This window comes from Mugil cephalus, chromosome 13 (genome assembly GCF_022458985.1).
Source record: "Mugil cephalus isolate CIBA_MC_2020 chromosome 13, CIBA_Mcephalus_1.1, whole genome shotgun sequence".
Lineage (NCBI taxonomy): Eukaryota > Metazoa > Chordata > Actinopteri > Mugiliformes > Mugilidae > Mugil > Mugil cephalus.
The window spans coordinates 5,070,275-5,084,852 of record NC_061782.1 but is presented as its reverse complement, the minus strand read 5'-3'; the positions used below and the strand labels follow the sequence as shown (position 1 = coordinate 5,084,852).

Here is a 14,578-nt window from a genome sequence, read left to right as displayed (position 1 = left end):
GGCGGAACGCGCGAGACGAGGCTGAGTGTTTCGCCTCGGAGGGCGGGGGGCGGCTGAGGGGTCGCTGTCTGGGACAGGAAACGTGTGAGCAGAATATGGGATCTGTAGAGGACTTGGCAGCCGCCGTCGCACCAAAACACACACACACACACACACAATACAGGCAGGATGGGCGCTCGCTCAGGACTTGGCCCTCGCAGACGGCGTGTCACAAGAAATCAAATTAGACGCCGGCGCACAGACGAGCCCAGAACAAGGCTTACTCTGCAGTACAGTAAAGTTAGTTCGGGCCTCCCGGCTTGTTGTTGTTGTTGTTGTTGCTGCTGCTGCTGAGAATTCAGAATAAATACAGGATCCTGCTTTTACATCCTAGGATCCTTAAACATGCTAGCGTAGCCGCGTACGAACCCGGGTCACATGGCCTAACCTCCTTGCATAAGCGGCACGGCCTCGACATGTGCAACAAAAGACTTTACGGACATGTACACACTCAATAACATTGTTCAACAAATATAGTACGCGATGGATTACCGTCTCGCTGGAGGCCTGATAAAGAAGCCAGCTGCTGCCGCTCTCCAGCTATGTCTGCTGCCTTCCCCGCTGCCCTATCATGACTCAGTGCTGACTGGGGCATTAGCGGGTTTCCTGGTATCATGCGCCGTGTGAGATGGCCATTCCTCCACACGCCGGCCCTGGAATGAGCTTAGCACTGTGGGAACTGCTGATAGCAGCTGGGTTCCTGTGAGGATACACGGGAGTTCAGAGGAGGTAATCCAGCACACGGTGGGGGTGGAGGGGGGGGGAACTGTCAGTCCAGAGCACAGCAAAGTAAAAGAGATGGAAGTGGACTCACTTGTGTGGTCTCCACACTCTACTCCACTAACCCCCCTACCACCACCACCACACACTTCATTGCAAGACAAATGAAAGAAAACATTGCACTGGTTTTGTGGCCGAGTTTTTCAGTGTCTGACGTAACGGTGCCGCCTGGTGGTCACATGGGTTAGTGCAGCAGACAGACACCAATTAAAAAGAGTGCTGCTACTAGAGTGAAAATATTTAAGTAAAATATGTTATAAATGTGATAAAAATTAGCTCATGTTCAGGTAATAAAATGCCACATGTTAATAATTAAAACATCAGTCAAAATAGTGTAAAAAAATAATTTAGTATTTAATATAAGTGTCAAAAATGTATTTAGTAAAGTGATGAATATATCAGTAAAATAACAAAAATATCAGTCGAAAAAAAATGCCAAACATTAATTTAAGAAACATATATTTATTCAGTAAAAGTGTCGAAATAATAAAAAACATTTAGTCAAATGCCAAAAATTGTATATATGTCAAACATTAATTAAAAAAACAAATCGATAATTGTCAAAAATGTATTTAGTATAATGACAAATATTTTTTTTAAAAAAAGTGTCACACATTCATCTAGTGAATTGCCAAATATTAGTTAAAAATTGTGTAAAAAAATCAGTAAAATAACTCAATATTGAGTTGATGAAAATGATAAATGCTAATTTATGAAAAATATATTTATTAAAACATTCAGCAAAATATCAAATACTTTTCAGTGAAAGTGCCAAATATATAATAATAAAAATGTCACATAAAGACACAATGTGTCAAATATGATCTTATATTAATAAAAGCGTCATAAATGTATTTAGCAAAGTGCCAAATATTAATTTAAAAAAAGTTCAATTAAAGTGTCAGTAAAATAATAAATATTCAGAATAAAAAACTTCAGTTAAAGTGTCAAAAACTAATTTAGTAAAATGTCAAACATTAATTTACAAAATATATTTATTCAGAAAAACCTTATCCACAAAAAAATCCACATATTCTGTCAGTAAAGTTGTAGAACATTAATTCAAAAAACAAACAAACAACAAACTGTAGAAAACTATTAATTAACTGCGATAGACAAACCTCACCTAAAGTAAATCCTGCAGATAAAACATTTTAAAAGCTGCTATTGATAAATAAACTGTTTTTTCTTTCATTTTTACATAAAAAAAAAGAAGAAAACATTTAAATAATGTCCCCAAAGTTGAAAATCTTCTAAATGTGTTCACCAAAAAAAACACCTTTACACTGTTGGTCCAAAAATCCTTTGTCATAAAGCAGATAGACCACGTGAAACTTCAGGTGCTGTCCAGGTAACAGGGTGAAGAGACTCCCAATGGGTGGGACATGTGTCTCTGTGTGTAGCTGAGTGCGTCTGTGTGGGAGGATCAGAGCTGCAGCGATGGCCCAGGTAAAGGTCGCAGGTGACAGAGCGGGGAACCACCAGGACTGCACAGAGGTTTACTCTGACATGGCCACGGTCAGCTCCAGCGCAGGTGAGTGAGTGGGAACCAGGAATAAGTTGGGATCCGTGCGACTAAGTTACACCGTGAACGTCTTTATTCATCTGTTCATATACATGTTTTCCACCAGTGATGGAGTTTAACGTGCAACAACTATCAAATGTATAATAATTATGCTTCAGTTATAAATTAATGCTTTAACTTACTGTATTTATTTGCTGCGTTGGACTCTTGTCAATCAATTAAATGGAGATGTGTGTTGTAGAAGAAGAAATTATCTGTATATTCAAACCTTGGTACTTTTTATACGGAGCCCCTGAAGCGACAAAATAACTTTTGCAATGTCATAGTAGCAATGTTCTTCCAGGTCATTAACGCTCAGAGCAAAAACAAAATATTTATTGAGTCTTATTTTGAGCTGGACCTAAAATACAAAGACATTAAAACAGTGCTTGACAGTAGACACGGGTTCATTATTAGTGGGAGTCATTTAAAAATATTTTTCAAAATAATAGCAAATTACAAAAGTTTATCGTACTTCATTTGTTTTCATTCTGAGCATGAATAACCTGGAAAAACATCGATATTAGTATAAAAAAGATGAATTTTTGCAAGATCTTGTCTTTTTATTTATTTATATCCCTTAGGAGGCTCCGTATTTTCAACTAGTTCAATAACAATAAAGAAAAACCTCAAGTTCCAGTGTTTGCTGATAAAATTATCAGCGGCGACGGCGTGAACAGACGGGATCAGCTCAGTCCACCATTTGGTCAGATTGGTCACTTTGTCAGCGATTGTGGGAATAATCTCGGCCAAATCCCCCAGTTTCTGGTATCTCTTTCTCACGAGCTTGTGTTTGGCCGCTAAAGCTCCCCGGCTCTCAGGTTGCCCCGCGGCCAGTGGGAACCAGAGGTCGGTGTAATCCCTCCTTTTCTCAAACGGCCATCGGTGGATTGCGCTTTTAACAAATCACTGCAAAGGATTCAAGAAACAGGAGCTGGAGAATTGTCTCCTAGAAAGTGAAGGTCATTGAAGTGAAGGCCTCTACACCTTTCCCTCTTTTTTTTTAATACATCCTGAAAACAGATATAGGGGAGTCGGTGAGGAAGGGGGCGTTGTACGAGGCCTCCGTGGCCGTGGGGCTCAGCAGGCGCAGCAGGGCCTACCCCTCCCCAGCCAGGAGACGCCACCGCACCACCTTCAGCCACAAGCAGCTGGAGCAGCTGGAGGTGGCCTTCGGGCAGAACCAGTACCCAGACATCTACTACCGGGAGGAGCTGGCCCGCGTCACTAAGCTCAACGAGGCCCGGATACAGGTGGGACGGTGCTCACTTTACACCAGCTTTTAGCTTTTTAATGGTTATTATTACAGAACTGAGTTTATTTTCCATTTGCACGGGAAGATTACAGCACGGGTTCGGGTTCAGGTTCAGGTGAGTCGAGGAAACTTCTGGGTGGAGTTTACTTCCTCCCACCCTCCAAAGACCTGCTACTTAGGCTAAACTGACCATAGGTGTGAGTGTGAATGGTCGTCTGTGTCTCTGTCTGTAGCCCTGAGATAGACCAGAGACCTGTCCAGAGAAATTAGAAAGACATTAATGAGTTAAATACTAGAAAAATACTAAAATTGGAAAGTTTAGGCACAGAATAATACACGACCGTTCAAAAGTTTTAGATCAGCATCAGTATCCTCTGGTATAGTTGGTCAGAGCTTCATCCTGCATCAAGATAATGACCCAGAACTTTAGTCTGAGCTCTACCAGAACTACCTCAGGATAAAAACTAGATGGGAAGCTTGAGAACATGGAGTGGACCATGTCTCCATGGCCCAGTCTCTAGACTTTAACCCCATGGAGCTGGTTTGTGATGAACTGAACAGAAGAGGGAAAGCAAAGCTCCCTACAAGAGACACACATAAAATATTTAACTTCCATTTTAGAAAGAAAGAATGTCACAACATGTTAAATCAGACAAAGATGATACTGTGATGAGTCTGAAGTTTATAGAATAGATTTTGGGTTATATATTTGTTTTGTTTTTTTAACTTTAGTTGTTATTTTGGTCTTTGCTTTAATTTCAGAGTAAAATGAGACATTAAACTGCTACATTTCAATAAAAAAAGAAAGAAATATTGGAGTGTTTTAAAACTTTTGACAGGTAGTGTGTATATATTATTATACGTATAGTATATAAATGTGTCTAATATAGGCACAAAATCATTCGTATCAGTACATGGTCTAGATCCACTCACTGAGGCTAAACAGTTCAGAGTTGAACATATTGAACATTGTTAGTGTCTGTGTTTCCCTGTTGTTGCATTAAATCCAAAAAGGAAAAAACAGTTATAAAAATACAATTTCAGGAGTGATGCATTTAATATTGTCACATTGTGGCTGCCATAGGTTGAAAATGCTGCCTTAGTTTTGCAAACAAATAAAGAAAAGTCGATGATGAGACAGTATTTTTTTAATGCCGGTTAAAATTTTACAGAAGAGTATTTGGGCCACTCATGAGAAAAAAATGAGAGGAAGTAGATTTTTTCCATCATGTACTTTGAGAAAAAAAGTGCAATGTAGAGAATAAAGTCAAAATGTTGTGAAAACGTACAAACCGGCTGTAGCACCTGTACTCATGGTGAACGTGAGGTGACTTAGCTTTTTACAACTTTTTGCTCAAAGTGCATGATGAGAAATAAAATCTACCTCCTCTCCTGGGCCATAATACTCTTCCGTACTAAATCAGTAGGACTTTACTGGTTAGTTACACTTATTTATGGCTCCACATTCCCTCAACAAGCCAAAAAAAAAGTTTAGATATTATACATAATTAAATAATGTCTGCGTTTTCTATTATTTCCAGTTTCTTGTTTCATGTATTTAAGGTCATCTTGCATTATTAGGTTTTGCTTCTCAAGATGAAATTGTTATTTATTTATTTTTTATTCTGGAGTCTAAAACTAAACTTGAAATAGCAAGAACCACACGTTTCCTTTTGTTGAACAGGTGTGGTTTCAGAACAGAAGGGCCAAGCAGCGGAAGCAGGAGCGGGCCTCCCAGAAGGTCCTGTCCGTGGGGGTGATGCAGGGCCACAGGGCGCTGCTGGGGGGCGTCCACGTCCAGGCGTCCGGCGTGGCCCGGCAGTACTACAGCGCCCAGCCCCTGGCCCACATCCCCCGCCTCTCCTCCATGCTGCCGCCGCCGCCGCCGCCGCCCGCCGGGGCGTACTCCCGCCACCCGGGCCCCGTCGCCCAGTTCCCCTGCGGCAGCGTCCCGACGCAGCCGGCGTCCCAGAGGCAGCACGACGACTGGTACGGCCCCCTGAGGGGAAACCTGGCCTCGCCCATGTTCTCGCTGGCCTCCATGCAGCCTCTGGACCCCGTGTCCCACTGGAGCTAGGGAGGAACCGGAGACACCCGACACGTCTTCACACATTTAGTCACTGCAGGTTAAAGTGTAGCTGGTTCAAGGTTCGTGTATTAAAATAAGTTGAGGGGGTTCAGTCCCATATTTACAGGGGCTCAAATGTCATAAATCAGTGTAATGATTTGATTGATTTGCAACATATTGAACATATTTTTATTCCCTGTATTACTTCCTTTTACGTTGTCTCTCATTTTCTACTTTTTTATGCTCTTCTCACTCTGTTTGTAAAACGTTTCAGTCGACTTCTGTTATTTTACAGCTGTGCTTCTTAAATAAAACTGCCTCATTCACAACCAGAGACACGTCTGTGCAGAACCTCTGTCCCAAACCCAAGCTTCTCCTGAAGACACCATCAACCACACACACGTCTTTCAATTACCCTTTTTTTTTTAATAGTTCACATTCCAGAGACAACGTCGTTGCTTCTTCTTCTTCTTTTTTTTTTTTTAAATACTCGCATTCATCAACATGAATCAGCTGAAGAATCAACACTGAATGGCAAAAAATATATAGAACTCCTCCGTGTGAGAAATTAGACGGCGGATGGATTAAAAAAAAAAAAAAACTAAAAAAAACGGGATCTGACATCAAGTGTCCCCGCGTCTCCGTGTGTTTTAAAGGCAGCTAATATCCGAAGCAAACACGCGTCGTGTTTATGTGCTCTACTGGAAAACCCGTGAAACAGAATCAGCTTTCGACATGAAAAAACGCGGCTTTCAGTTGAGTCTATAAACTCCAGTGATAAAAGAATCGGCAGCGGCGCTGCTTTACATTCACTCTGGGATGATTCGCGTCGAGCCTCCTCCAGCGGAGGAGAACGATGGTCGGCTCTCGCCGTGGATCTAATGGTCCTGAGGAGCACCTGCAGACTTCAACGCCTCTCAACCCGTCGAGTCAAGGCCACTTTCTGCTGTCTGTTCGTCTCCTCGTCCTCACAGACAGAGAATGAAATGGATTCACAGAAGGAAACGGTTTGGTCCTCTAGTTTTAAAGCAGCGAACGTGTGCTGATTAACGGTAAATGAGGAGTTTCTGTGGGTTAAAGGTTTCTCCTCCTACACCACCTATGATTTCATTACAGGGCTCATTTCAAAACTAACTTTGCATGCAACTGGATAGTCCTACAACTAATTATCTGAAGTATGAATCTCCTCAAATGCCTTAACTAACCTATGACACCTGTTTGTGTTTTAAACGGGATTTTGTCGGGAACAGAGCGACTCCAGACTGAGCGTCCACCACTGAAGTGTGTGTGGGAGGTAGAGCTAGAAAACAAAACAAAAAAAAGGATTGTGCTCCAGCGTGTTCTGCATGTGAGAACTGAACTGCAACAATGTTGGGGAGAAATAATAAAAAATATATATATTTTAGTAACTGGGATGAACTGACTATCATAAAAAAAAAAAAAGTCACGATTTCAAGGAATCCACAAAAGCAGAGGAAATAAAAGGCCCGTGCGAGCGCTTCAGTTCCACCCCTTTTGTTGCTTATTATATTTCATATTTTTCCCCCCATTGCTTCATAATCTCCTAGATTTTATTGGCTGTGAGTGAGAAAGCGAAGGCTGAGTCTGGGTTTGGCTCCGCGTCCCCGCTCTCCCGCCGTGGCCCCCGGTCGCTTCCTGTGCAGATTCCGTTGAAGACGCAGGGAGACGCTCTACTCGAGAGACTTGGCGAACTCGGCGTAGTCTATGTAACCGTCGTTGTTTTTGTCGTCGTCCTTCAGGACGTCATCGATGAGAGCGATCAGGTCCTCCTCTTTCATTGGCTGGCTGTTCTCTCCTCCCTCCTGGGGGAGAAACAACAGCAAAATGAGGAGGATTCAATAATAATAATAATAGAAATATTAGTTTCAGACGATCCTGGACAGTCTGTTCACGTGTGGCCAGTTTTACGTATCTGTTGTCACATCTGGTATTAAAATGCGTCCCCAGCCGGCACTCGAGATCTGATCTCAGTTTATTGACTGAAGTAATAATCATTTGGGGGGAAGTTGAACATTATAACATCTGCTGACTCACACGCAACTAACAGCTGTTTGGTGCATGTGCTCAGCGACACGAGGACCTGGGGAAATGGTACATATTTTGGAAAAAGACTCGCAGTTATTTATTTGTTTATCTCAACCCTGATGTTAGTCACTTTTTAAGACTTGCACAAATCTCAGATTATAACTCAACTCTTAAAAACCGCTCTGATTTCACTGCTGTGCTGTTTGAAGCCACCAGTGGTTGGGCCTGATATTTATATGGCACCTTTCAGGAAAAGTTAATGCCATTCAAAGTGCTTCACATTTCGATTTGACAAAAACATAAAAATAAAAAAGGTGAAAACAAACAAGCACAACAAAGGACATGGAGTCTAATGCACACTGCAAAAAAAAATAAGTTAAAATAATAAAATATAAAAAATACATAAATAAGAATAAATAAATAAAAATATAAAATTGATCAAATATAAAAACAATAAGATATAAGAAAATTAAAAATATAGAATAAATCACAGAAATGCTCAAAATTAATAAAAAAAAAAAAAAAAAATAAGAATAACAAAAAACAAGTATGTAAATAAAAATGTGAGAAAATAAAACTGTAAAATAGAATAAAATAGCTATAAGACTATGACATAAAAGACAGATTAAAGAGATGGTTTTTAAGACTGGTTGTTTCTATTTAAAATGACACTTTTTATTATTATTATTATTTAAACTGCCCTTTCTGGCGTGTTTCCTGACGCCCTGATGGAGAACATGAGCTGAAATGCATCAGTCTAAAAGTTGTTCCATTTGCTAAATGTGATAGTTTAGTATTGATCTTTCTACAGTTCCTCCTCCTCCTCCTCCTCCTCCTCCTCCTCCTCCGTGCACCTTGGTAGCAGATGAAGTCGTGGCAGAAATACATTTTTATTTTTCAGTTTGAAGCAGAGCCAGAAAGATCTTTGGTAATACAGGTCAATAAAGACGTCGGCCATTACTGTCATTATTATCATCATTATTATTATTATTATTAATAAGAGGAAATACTGTATGAAAACTGTAACTTAACTCCACACACATCAACGTGATCGCGTCAATAATTAACCACTCAATTCATTAATGACAGAAACGCCCATAGTGAACTCATACTGAATGATTTCATTTGTTTATTTTGCCTTCTTTACTATTTACTTCGTTAACAGCTATTAGGAGATAATATTTTAAAATGCCCTTGTTACCGAGGTTTCAGATGAGCATTTATAATAGTGCTGATGTGTTTGTTTCTGAATGAAAGAGTCAAAAATGACTAAAATTCCGTTTCCCCCATCTCCATCTCACCCTGGTTGCCCAGAGGATCTAAAGTCTCCATCAGTCATCTCGAAGAATAACTGCAGTGTGAATGAGATGTGGAGCTCCAGGTTATTTTATCACCAGTGTTGCATGAAAGAATAACGTTGTAGCGCGGACTGACAGGTGAGTGCATGCACCCACCTCCTTGTGCACATGTGTGATTGCTGTGGCCAGCTCCAGCCCGTCCAGCAAGTTGTTCCCGTCGTAATCGTGCATCTTGAAATAGTGCAGCTGCAGCTCCTGGGGCGTCATGTCTTTCTCTGGTTTGTCGATCACTCCCTCCAAATGCTCCATGATGTGGCTGCCGGCAGTGGAATGAAAAAAAAACAAAAACAAAAGGCTCTGGTTACACAGGGTGGGGACGCTGGCGTCAGGCATTGTTTAAAACAGGTGTCGCTCACTCTTTGTCTTGCACCATGTTTCTGTCCAGGCGACCGTGGCCGGTGATGTGAGCGCCGCTTTCCACGGCCGGTGGCGTCTGCTGCTGCTGCTGCTGATGCTGCTGGGGGTGGTGGTGTGGATCCACCTGACAGTGGACGTACAGGAGATAGCAGGAGAGAAGGAGGAGCAGACCCCCCCACTGCACACTACACCTGCTGCTCCTCATTCTGCAGGAAATGCACATAGAGAAACAGACAGACAGCAAGTTAATATACTGTATTCTGCAAAAAATATAGTGGATATAACATTTTATATATCTTGTTCATACATTTTCTGATTCTCTATTTCCTCACTATTTGCATTCATAAATCAGAGTGAGAAAAGGAAAATACAGCTTATCTTTAAATGATTTTATAGTTGCATCCTATTTATAGACGCTCCATCCACTTAAAAACAACAAAGAAGCTAAAAACAAAATGTAAATATGCACCATATGTTAGTCTCGTGTGACATTCAGAGATTTATTTTTCCAAACCCACCACAAGCAAATAGTCCCAACTGTGCAAATAGCGACACCGTTACTGCGCAAATATCAGATTATCGTAAACTCAGAAGTTCCGTTAAACGACATTAATGAACACAAACATGCATTAGCTGAATAGCGGTTCTGAGATTTGCTAACGCGAAGCTTCATTTCCACATTTAAGTGGCAGCGCCCGCTTAACGCGTGGACTACTGCAAGAACTGCCGCTGTTTAGTACGAAAAAATAAATATACGCAGTTGTTTAATACCTACTTTAAACGAATCGTCTCTTCACCTGACTGCGAGAACAGTTGCGTTGTTTTACTACTTGGCTGGCAGTGATGATCTGTCAGAGCCTTTCTGGACCCAGCGGCTTCCCGTAGCCCCGCTTGGACACGACAGCTCATTCTGATTGGTTGAAGTTATCAAAGAGTAAACAGCCGGAGCGAGATGGTTCACCCCAGGAAAAACAAACCCACGCCGACTGAAACTTCGCTGCCTTTTTTTTTTTATTAAAACCTTGAGCTTCTATAGGAATGATTAAAATATTGTCATGAATATAGAATATATAGAATAATGATGAAAGGTATATTAAAATTACGAGAGAGAGAGAAAATAGTGTTAAAAAACGTAGTTAAATATTGAACAAAATATACTTCCGGGTTCGTACGCCAGGTGAAATCACGTTAATACGCAAGGTCTTATTATGAGTAAATTAGATATTACTGACACAAGCTATCGTATAGGTCGCTTGACTAAATATATATTTTTTCTTTAAAAACGTGTTTGTTTTACACGAGAAAACAAGTGCTTATCGTCGCGACTTATCTTATCAGAGATAAATCCTCTGAGGTGACTCTTGCTTACGTCAGCAGGACGAGTGAAGTCACGCTCAGCTGTCAGGTTTACGCGCACTGCTTGTTGCAGCTCAGGGACACGCTGTTTGTGCGGTGGACGTCCACTGTGGAGATCTTTGGACACGCGTCGTCACTGACAAGCAAATGTCAACTTTCCAGAGAGAAAATGACGCCGCAAAATCTCTGTTCAGGAGGCTTGAGGTTTTTTTTTTTTTTTTGAATGTCATAAAGTAGCTGATAGAGTCTCTCAGTTGTGAGTGACCCTTGTCCCTTCCCCGTTGTACACCCTGTGCTGTGCTTAATGGACAAATGTTGATTGTTCCTCAACTGTTGGTGGGTTCCTGTGAGTTTCCCCCCCCTCCTCTTTCCCCGTACACAGTTTCCCCTCATTAAAACCGCGATGGTTAATTTGCAGAAAAGAGAGGAAAAAAATGTGTGTAATGCACATACTGGTTTACACAACCCTGCGCTCGATAAAGTGCAATTACATGTCACGGTGCAATGGCTGACAGATGTATTATTCTGTAACTGAGCCAGGAGGTTAGCCAGCACCAGCCTGCCAATGCTGCTGAACCCAGATCAGGGAGCAAGCCAAGCAATTACTTTTTTTTTTTTTTCAATGAAGTCATTTATTAAATGAACGCCATTAACTGCAGGGAGCAGCACCATGTATGGATCCCTCATATGCATGCATGCAGCCCTGCCTCGGCTGAGTTGCACACTTTGCAGCCCTTTCTGTGCGCTGCTGTTTCTTAAGCCCCACCTGATCCAGTTAAAGTGTTAACGGACAAAGATTAGCAACGTGGGTCTTAAGGGGAAGATGGCCCTGGCTTCACACAGCTCAAAATGCTGCGCTCGATTCTAAGACACGGGCAGAAGCCACTAATGTATTAGAATTTCTAGTATTACGCATGCGTAATTCTGGAAGTTCGGTTCACTTCAATATTATTTGTATGGGATGTGTCCACTGCGTTAAATATGCATCATAATTCATGCAATTTGGCGGTATACAATTTCAGAGTTTTGCAGAAGTAATGTAATAATAACATTAAACAATGATATTAAAGTCCGTATTTCCGTTTTTATATTATGTTATCGTTCAGTTTTGTTGTTGATGACTTTCTGTGCCCGTCATAACCCCCACCCCTCTTCCGCACTCGGCTACATGATTACACATTTATTTCCCCTGGCAGTCTGCAGTCACTCCCATCGTGTCCGGGGAGTACAGTCACCACCGGGACAGAGCACCGATGGCATCCCGGGTCTCCTTCACCCAGCTCCGGCTGGAAACGGAGCTGGAGCGCTGCCGAGCCGAGTGTCAGTGGGACAAGATGCCCGCGATCATCGAGCAGATGCAGGCGGCGCGGTTCCACGAGGACGGTGAGTAAAAGAGCGGTGAACTGTTACCTATCACTTCCTGGCAACTGTTTACAGATCTGCACACTGTAAAACAAATGGATCCATGATCAGGTTTAAAGTCCACATGATTCATGACAAAGGTTCTTTAGATTGCACTTGTTTTTACTTTTAACTTCCAGGAAGTTCTTATAAAGGCACTTTAAAGAAAGATCACTCAGGCTGACAGTGCTTTGAAATGATTTGATTTGGAGCAGAAAGGATTTAATGTCCACCAGCAATCAGATTTAGTCAGACTGATTTGTGGAAAGACAAAGTAAAAGTAAAATATTTGCTAAAGATTGATTTCTTTATGTAGTTGGACATTAGACTCTAGACAAGACAAGACCGAGTGTCTCGCTGTAGTAAAAAAGGTTTTCTCAAGAGATCTATTCCACAAAAAACAACAATATAAATGATTAGAAGTTGTTTACAATTCAGTGGGTCAGACCAGACCAGGCTCCAAGTCAACTTCACTCCCTGCAAATTTACAGCAAACACATTAAAGGACTGTATACATGACCTTCCACATGCAGGACGGTGCCTGTCTCTGGACTGACAGCAGTTTATGCAAAACAAGATTTTTCCAATGAACCATTAACCGCCTGCCTTTACCCTTGAAATCTCTCCACACTGTACGTGTGCTCAAAGAAATGCAAACACACTTATCACGCGGTGCCCCATAAAGCGTCACTGTAGCGGGCCACTAATGCACCTGCACCTGCCTCCGCCTCGCCGTGCCTTGGTAGAGTAAATACGGGTTCAGGTGACCTGGCTGTTACAGTCTGCACTTACTGTGCTCACAGCTGGCTGAAAACGTAGCCCAGGGGTTTCTCGCCGCCTGCACGTGCGTTCAGGTGTTAAATTAATGTGGTATTACTGCGAGCACGCGTGGTTCGCATTAGCTGATCCGGCAGAGAGGGTGCACCAGGGGAGTTTAAGATCAGAGGCGGAGGAAGAAAGGGGATGGCAGCTGTTCTGTCACGTTCTTGTTGTGTTTCGCTTCGTGTCACAGTGACTGAAGAGTCTGACTCGAAGTCGCTGACACTCACAGAGCGAGTATTGTTATTGAAAGCGGATCCAGGACGTTACTGTTCAGTGATCTTAATAATGAGGCCAGGTGACATCTGAGACCACACTGGTGTATTTTTCTGGGAATTTGGGGGATTTACTGACCCGGAGGTGATTAAGTTTAACACTTAAAATAGTTTTAATAGGCAATTCTATTCACTGATGGAAGTATTTCTATTGAATATTTAAGGAGTTTCTTTTTCCATTTAGTGTGTCTGAGCAAAATGCATCATATCTGTCTAACACACACACAAGAGGGTGATGTGAAATGAGGATGTACTGTAAGTTCTGCGTTTTCATACAAGTATGAGAGTCTGGGCAGAAATACGGCTCTAAAATCTCATTCTTTTGCTTTCATGTTGGGTGAAGACGAATTCACAGAGTATTCCTGAAGAACTAATATAAAAACAAAAGGAGAAACATTTTGAATACGGCAGCACTGCTGCAGATCATCAGGATTTTAAACAAGAAATTGCAAATCAAAGACAGTTTTATTGTCAATTCTGCCTCAAATCAAATGTAGTATCTGTTCTTACCAGTTTAATATGTGATGCTTCCTCTATCTAATCTAATTTACCTAATTACCTAATTATTTCTTTATATATATATATATATTGGACCACCATGTGCAGTAATTTCCTGCTATGCAGTATCCCATATTCAGTGCTGTTAACACATGTTCACTTACACTTGTACATATTTTATATGTATTTTATATATTTCTTTTACACTGATGAACACTGGTACACTTTGAAATAGGAGCTGCTCTAATGAAAACTAATTTCCCCCAGCGATCAATAAAGTTTTTCTGATTCTGATTCTGATTCTGATACTCAGGGACTATATATTAAATAGGTTTTGGGGTGGGGGATGGAATTGGGGCTCGCTCCGTCCACTTCATGCATCAATTTTCTGCACTTTTTTCATTTTACTTCGCTCTTACAGCCACGTTTACATCCTCCATGAACAGTTTACATTTACAGGATAGTTTACGGCATAGTTGTGTGTGTGTGTCTATACTTTATATTCTTCCTTAAAAGTGTTTTTTACTTGCATGTCATGCAGCTCACTTGTGCCTTAAACTGACGCCCGGGAGAAATAACATTTTCTAAATTTTGAAGATGAATCTGATGTACACAGGACTGAAAGTTTGTTACTCAGCAGCCTGTGGTGCATCATTTAAACATTCAACTAGAACATAAACACCTGAGATAAAATAAATAAATAAATAAAGAAGTCAATAAATATAAAAAAAGCTAAGGTACACAACAGATTGACATAAAGTT

General features: G+C 41.2%; 3 protein-coding genes across 5 annotated transcripts in view; 2 read left to right on the top strand and 1 right to left on the bottom strand.

Annotated features, from left to right (window-relative positions):
* Nucleotides 1-2,157: 2,157 nt before the first annotated feature.
* On the top strand, nucleotides 2,158-5,962 carry prop1 (PROP paired-like homeobox 1). The gene is made up of 3 exons (XM_047603242.1): nucleotides 2,158-2,353; nucleotides 3,407-3,636; nucleotides 5,323-5,962. The coding sequence occupies exons 1-3, from the start codon at nucleotides 2,260-2,262 to the stop codon at nucleotides 5,713-5,715; spliced, it is 717 nt and encodes a 238-aa protein (XP_047459198.1). The 5' UTR covers nucleotides 2,158-2,259; the 3' UTR covers nucleotides 5,716-5,962.
* Nucleotides 5,963-6,111: 149 nt separating this feature from the next.
* mcfd2 (multiple coagulation factor deficiency 2, ER cargo receptor complex subunit) lies at nucleotides 6,112-10,981 on the bottom strand. Of its 3 annotated transcripts, none has more exons than XM_047603244.1 (4): nucleotides 10,837-10,981; nucleotides 9,467-9,673; nucleotides 9,207-9,366; nucleotides 6,112-7,529 (listed from the first exon to the last, which is right to left on the bottom strand). In XM_047603244.1, the coding sequence occupies exons 2-4, from the start codon at nucleotides 9,670-9,672 to the stop codon at nucleotides 7,398-7,400; spliced, it is 498 nt and encodes a 165-aa protein (XP_047459200.1). In that variant the 5' UTR covers nucleotide 9,673; nucleotides 10,837-10,981; the 3' UTR covers nucleotides 6,112-7,397. The 3 variants fall into 3 exon arrangements, with proteins under 3 accessions (XP_047459200.1, XP_047459199.1, XP_047459201.1); XM_047603243.1 differs by lacking the exon at nucleotides 10,837-10,981 and adding an exon at nucleotides 10,243-10,391; XM_047603245.1 differs by lacking the exon at nucleotides 10,837-10,981 and adding an exon at nucleotides 10,239-10,255.
* Nucleotides 10,876-14,578, top strand: part of ttc7a (tetratricopeptide repeat domain 7A) — a 53,662-nt gene continuing 49,959 nt past the window's right edge. Inside the window, exons 1-2 of the mRNA XM_047603241.1 lie at nucleotides 10,876-11,027; nucleotides 12,020-12,206. Of these exons, the coding sequence (XP_047459197.1) occupies nucleotides 10,971-11,027; nucleotides 12,020-12,206 (244 nt within the window). The 5' untranslated portion in view covers nucleotides 10,876-10,970. The remainder of the gene's footprint in view (nucleotides 11,028-12,019; nucleotides 12,207-14,578) is intronic.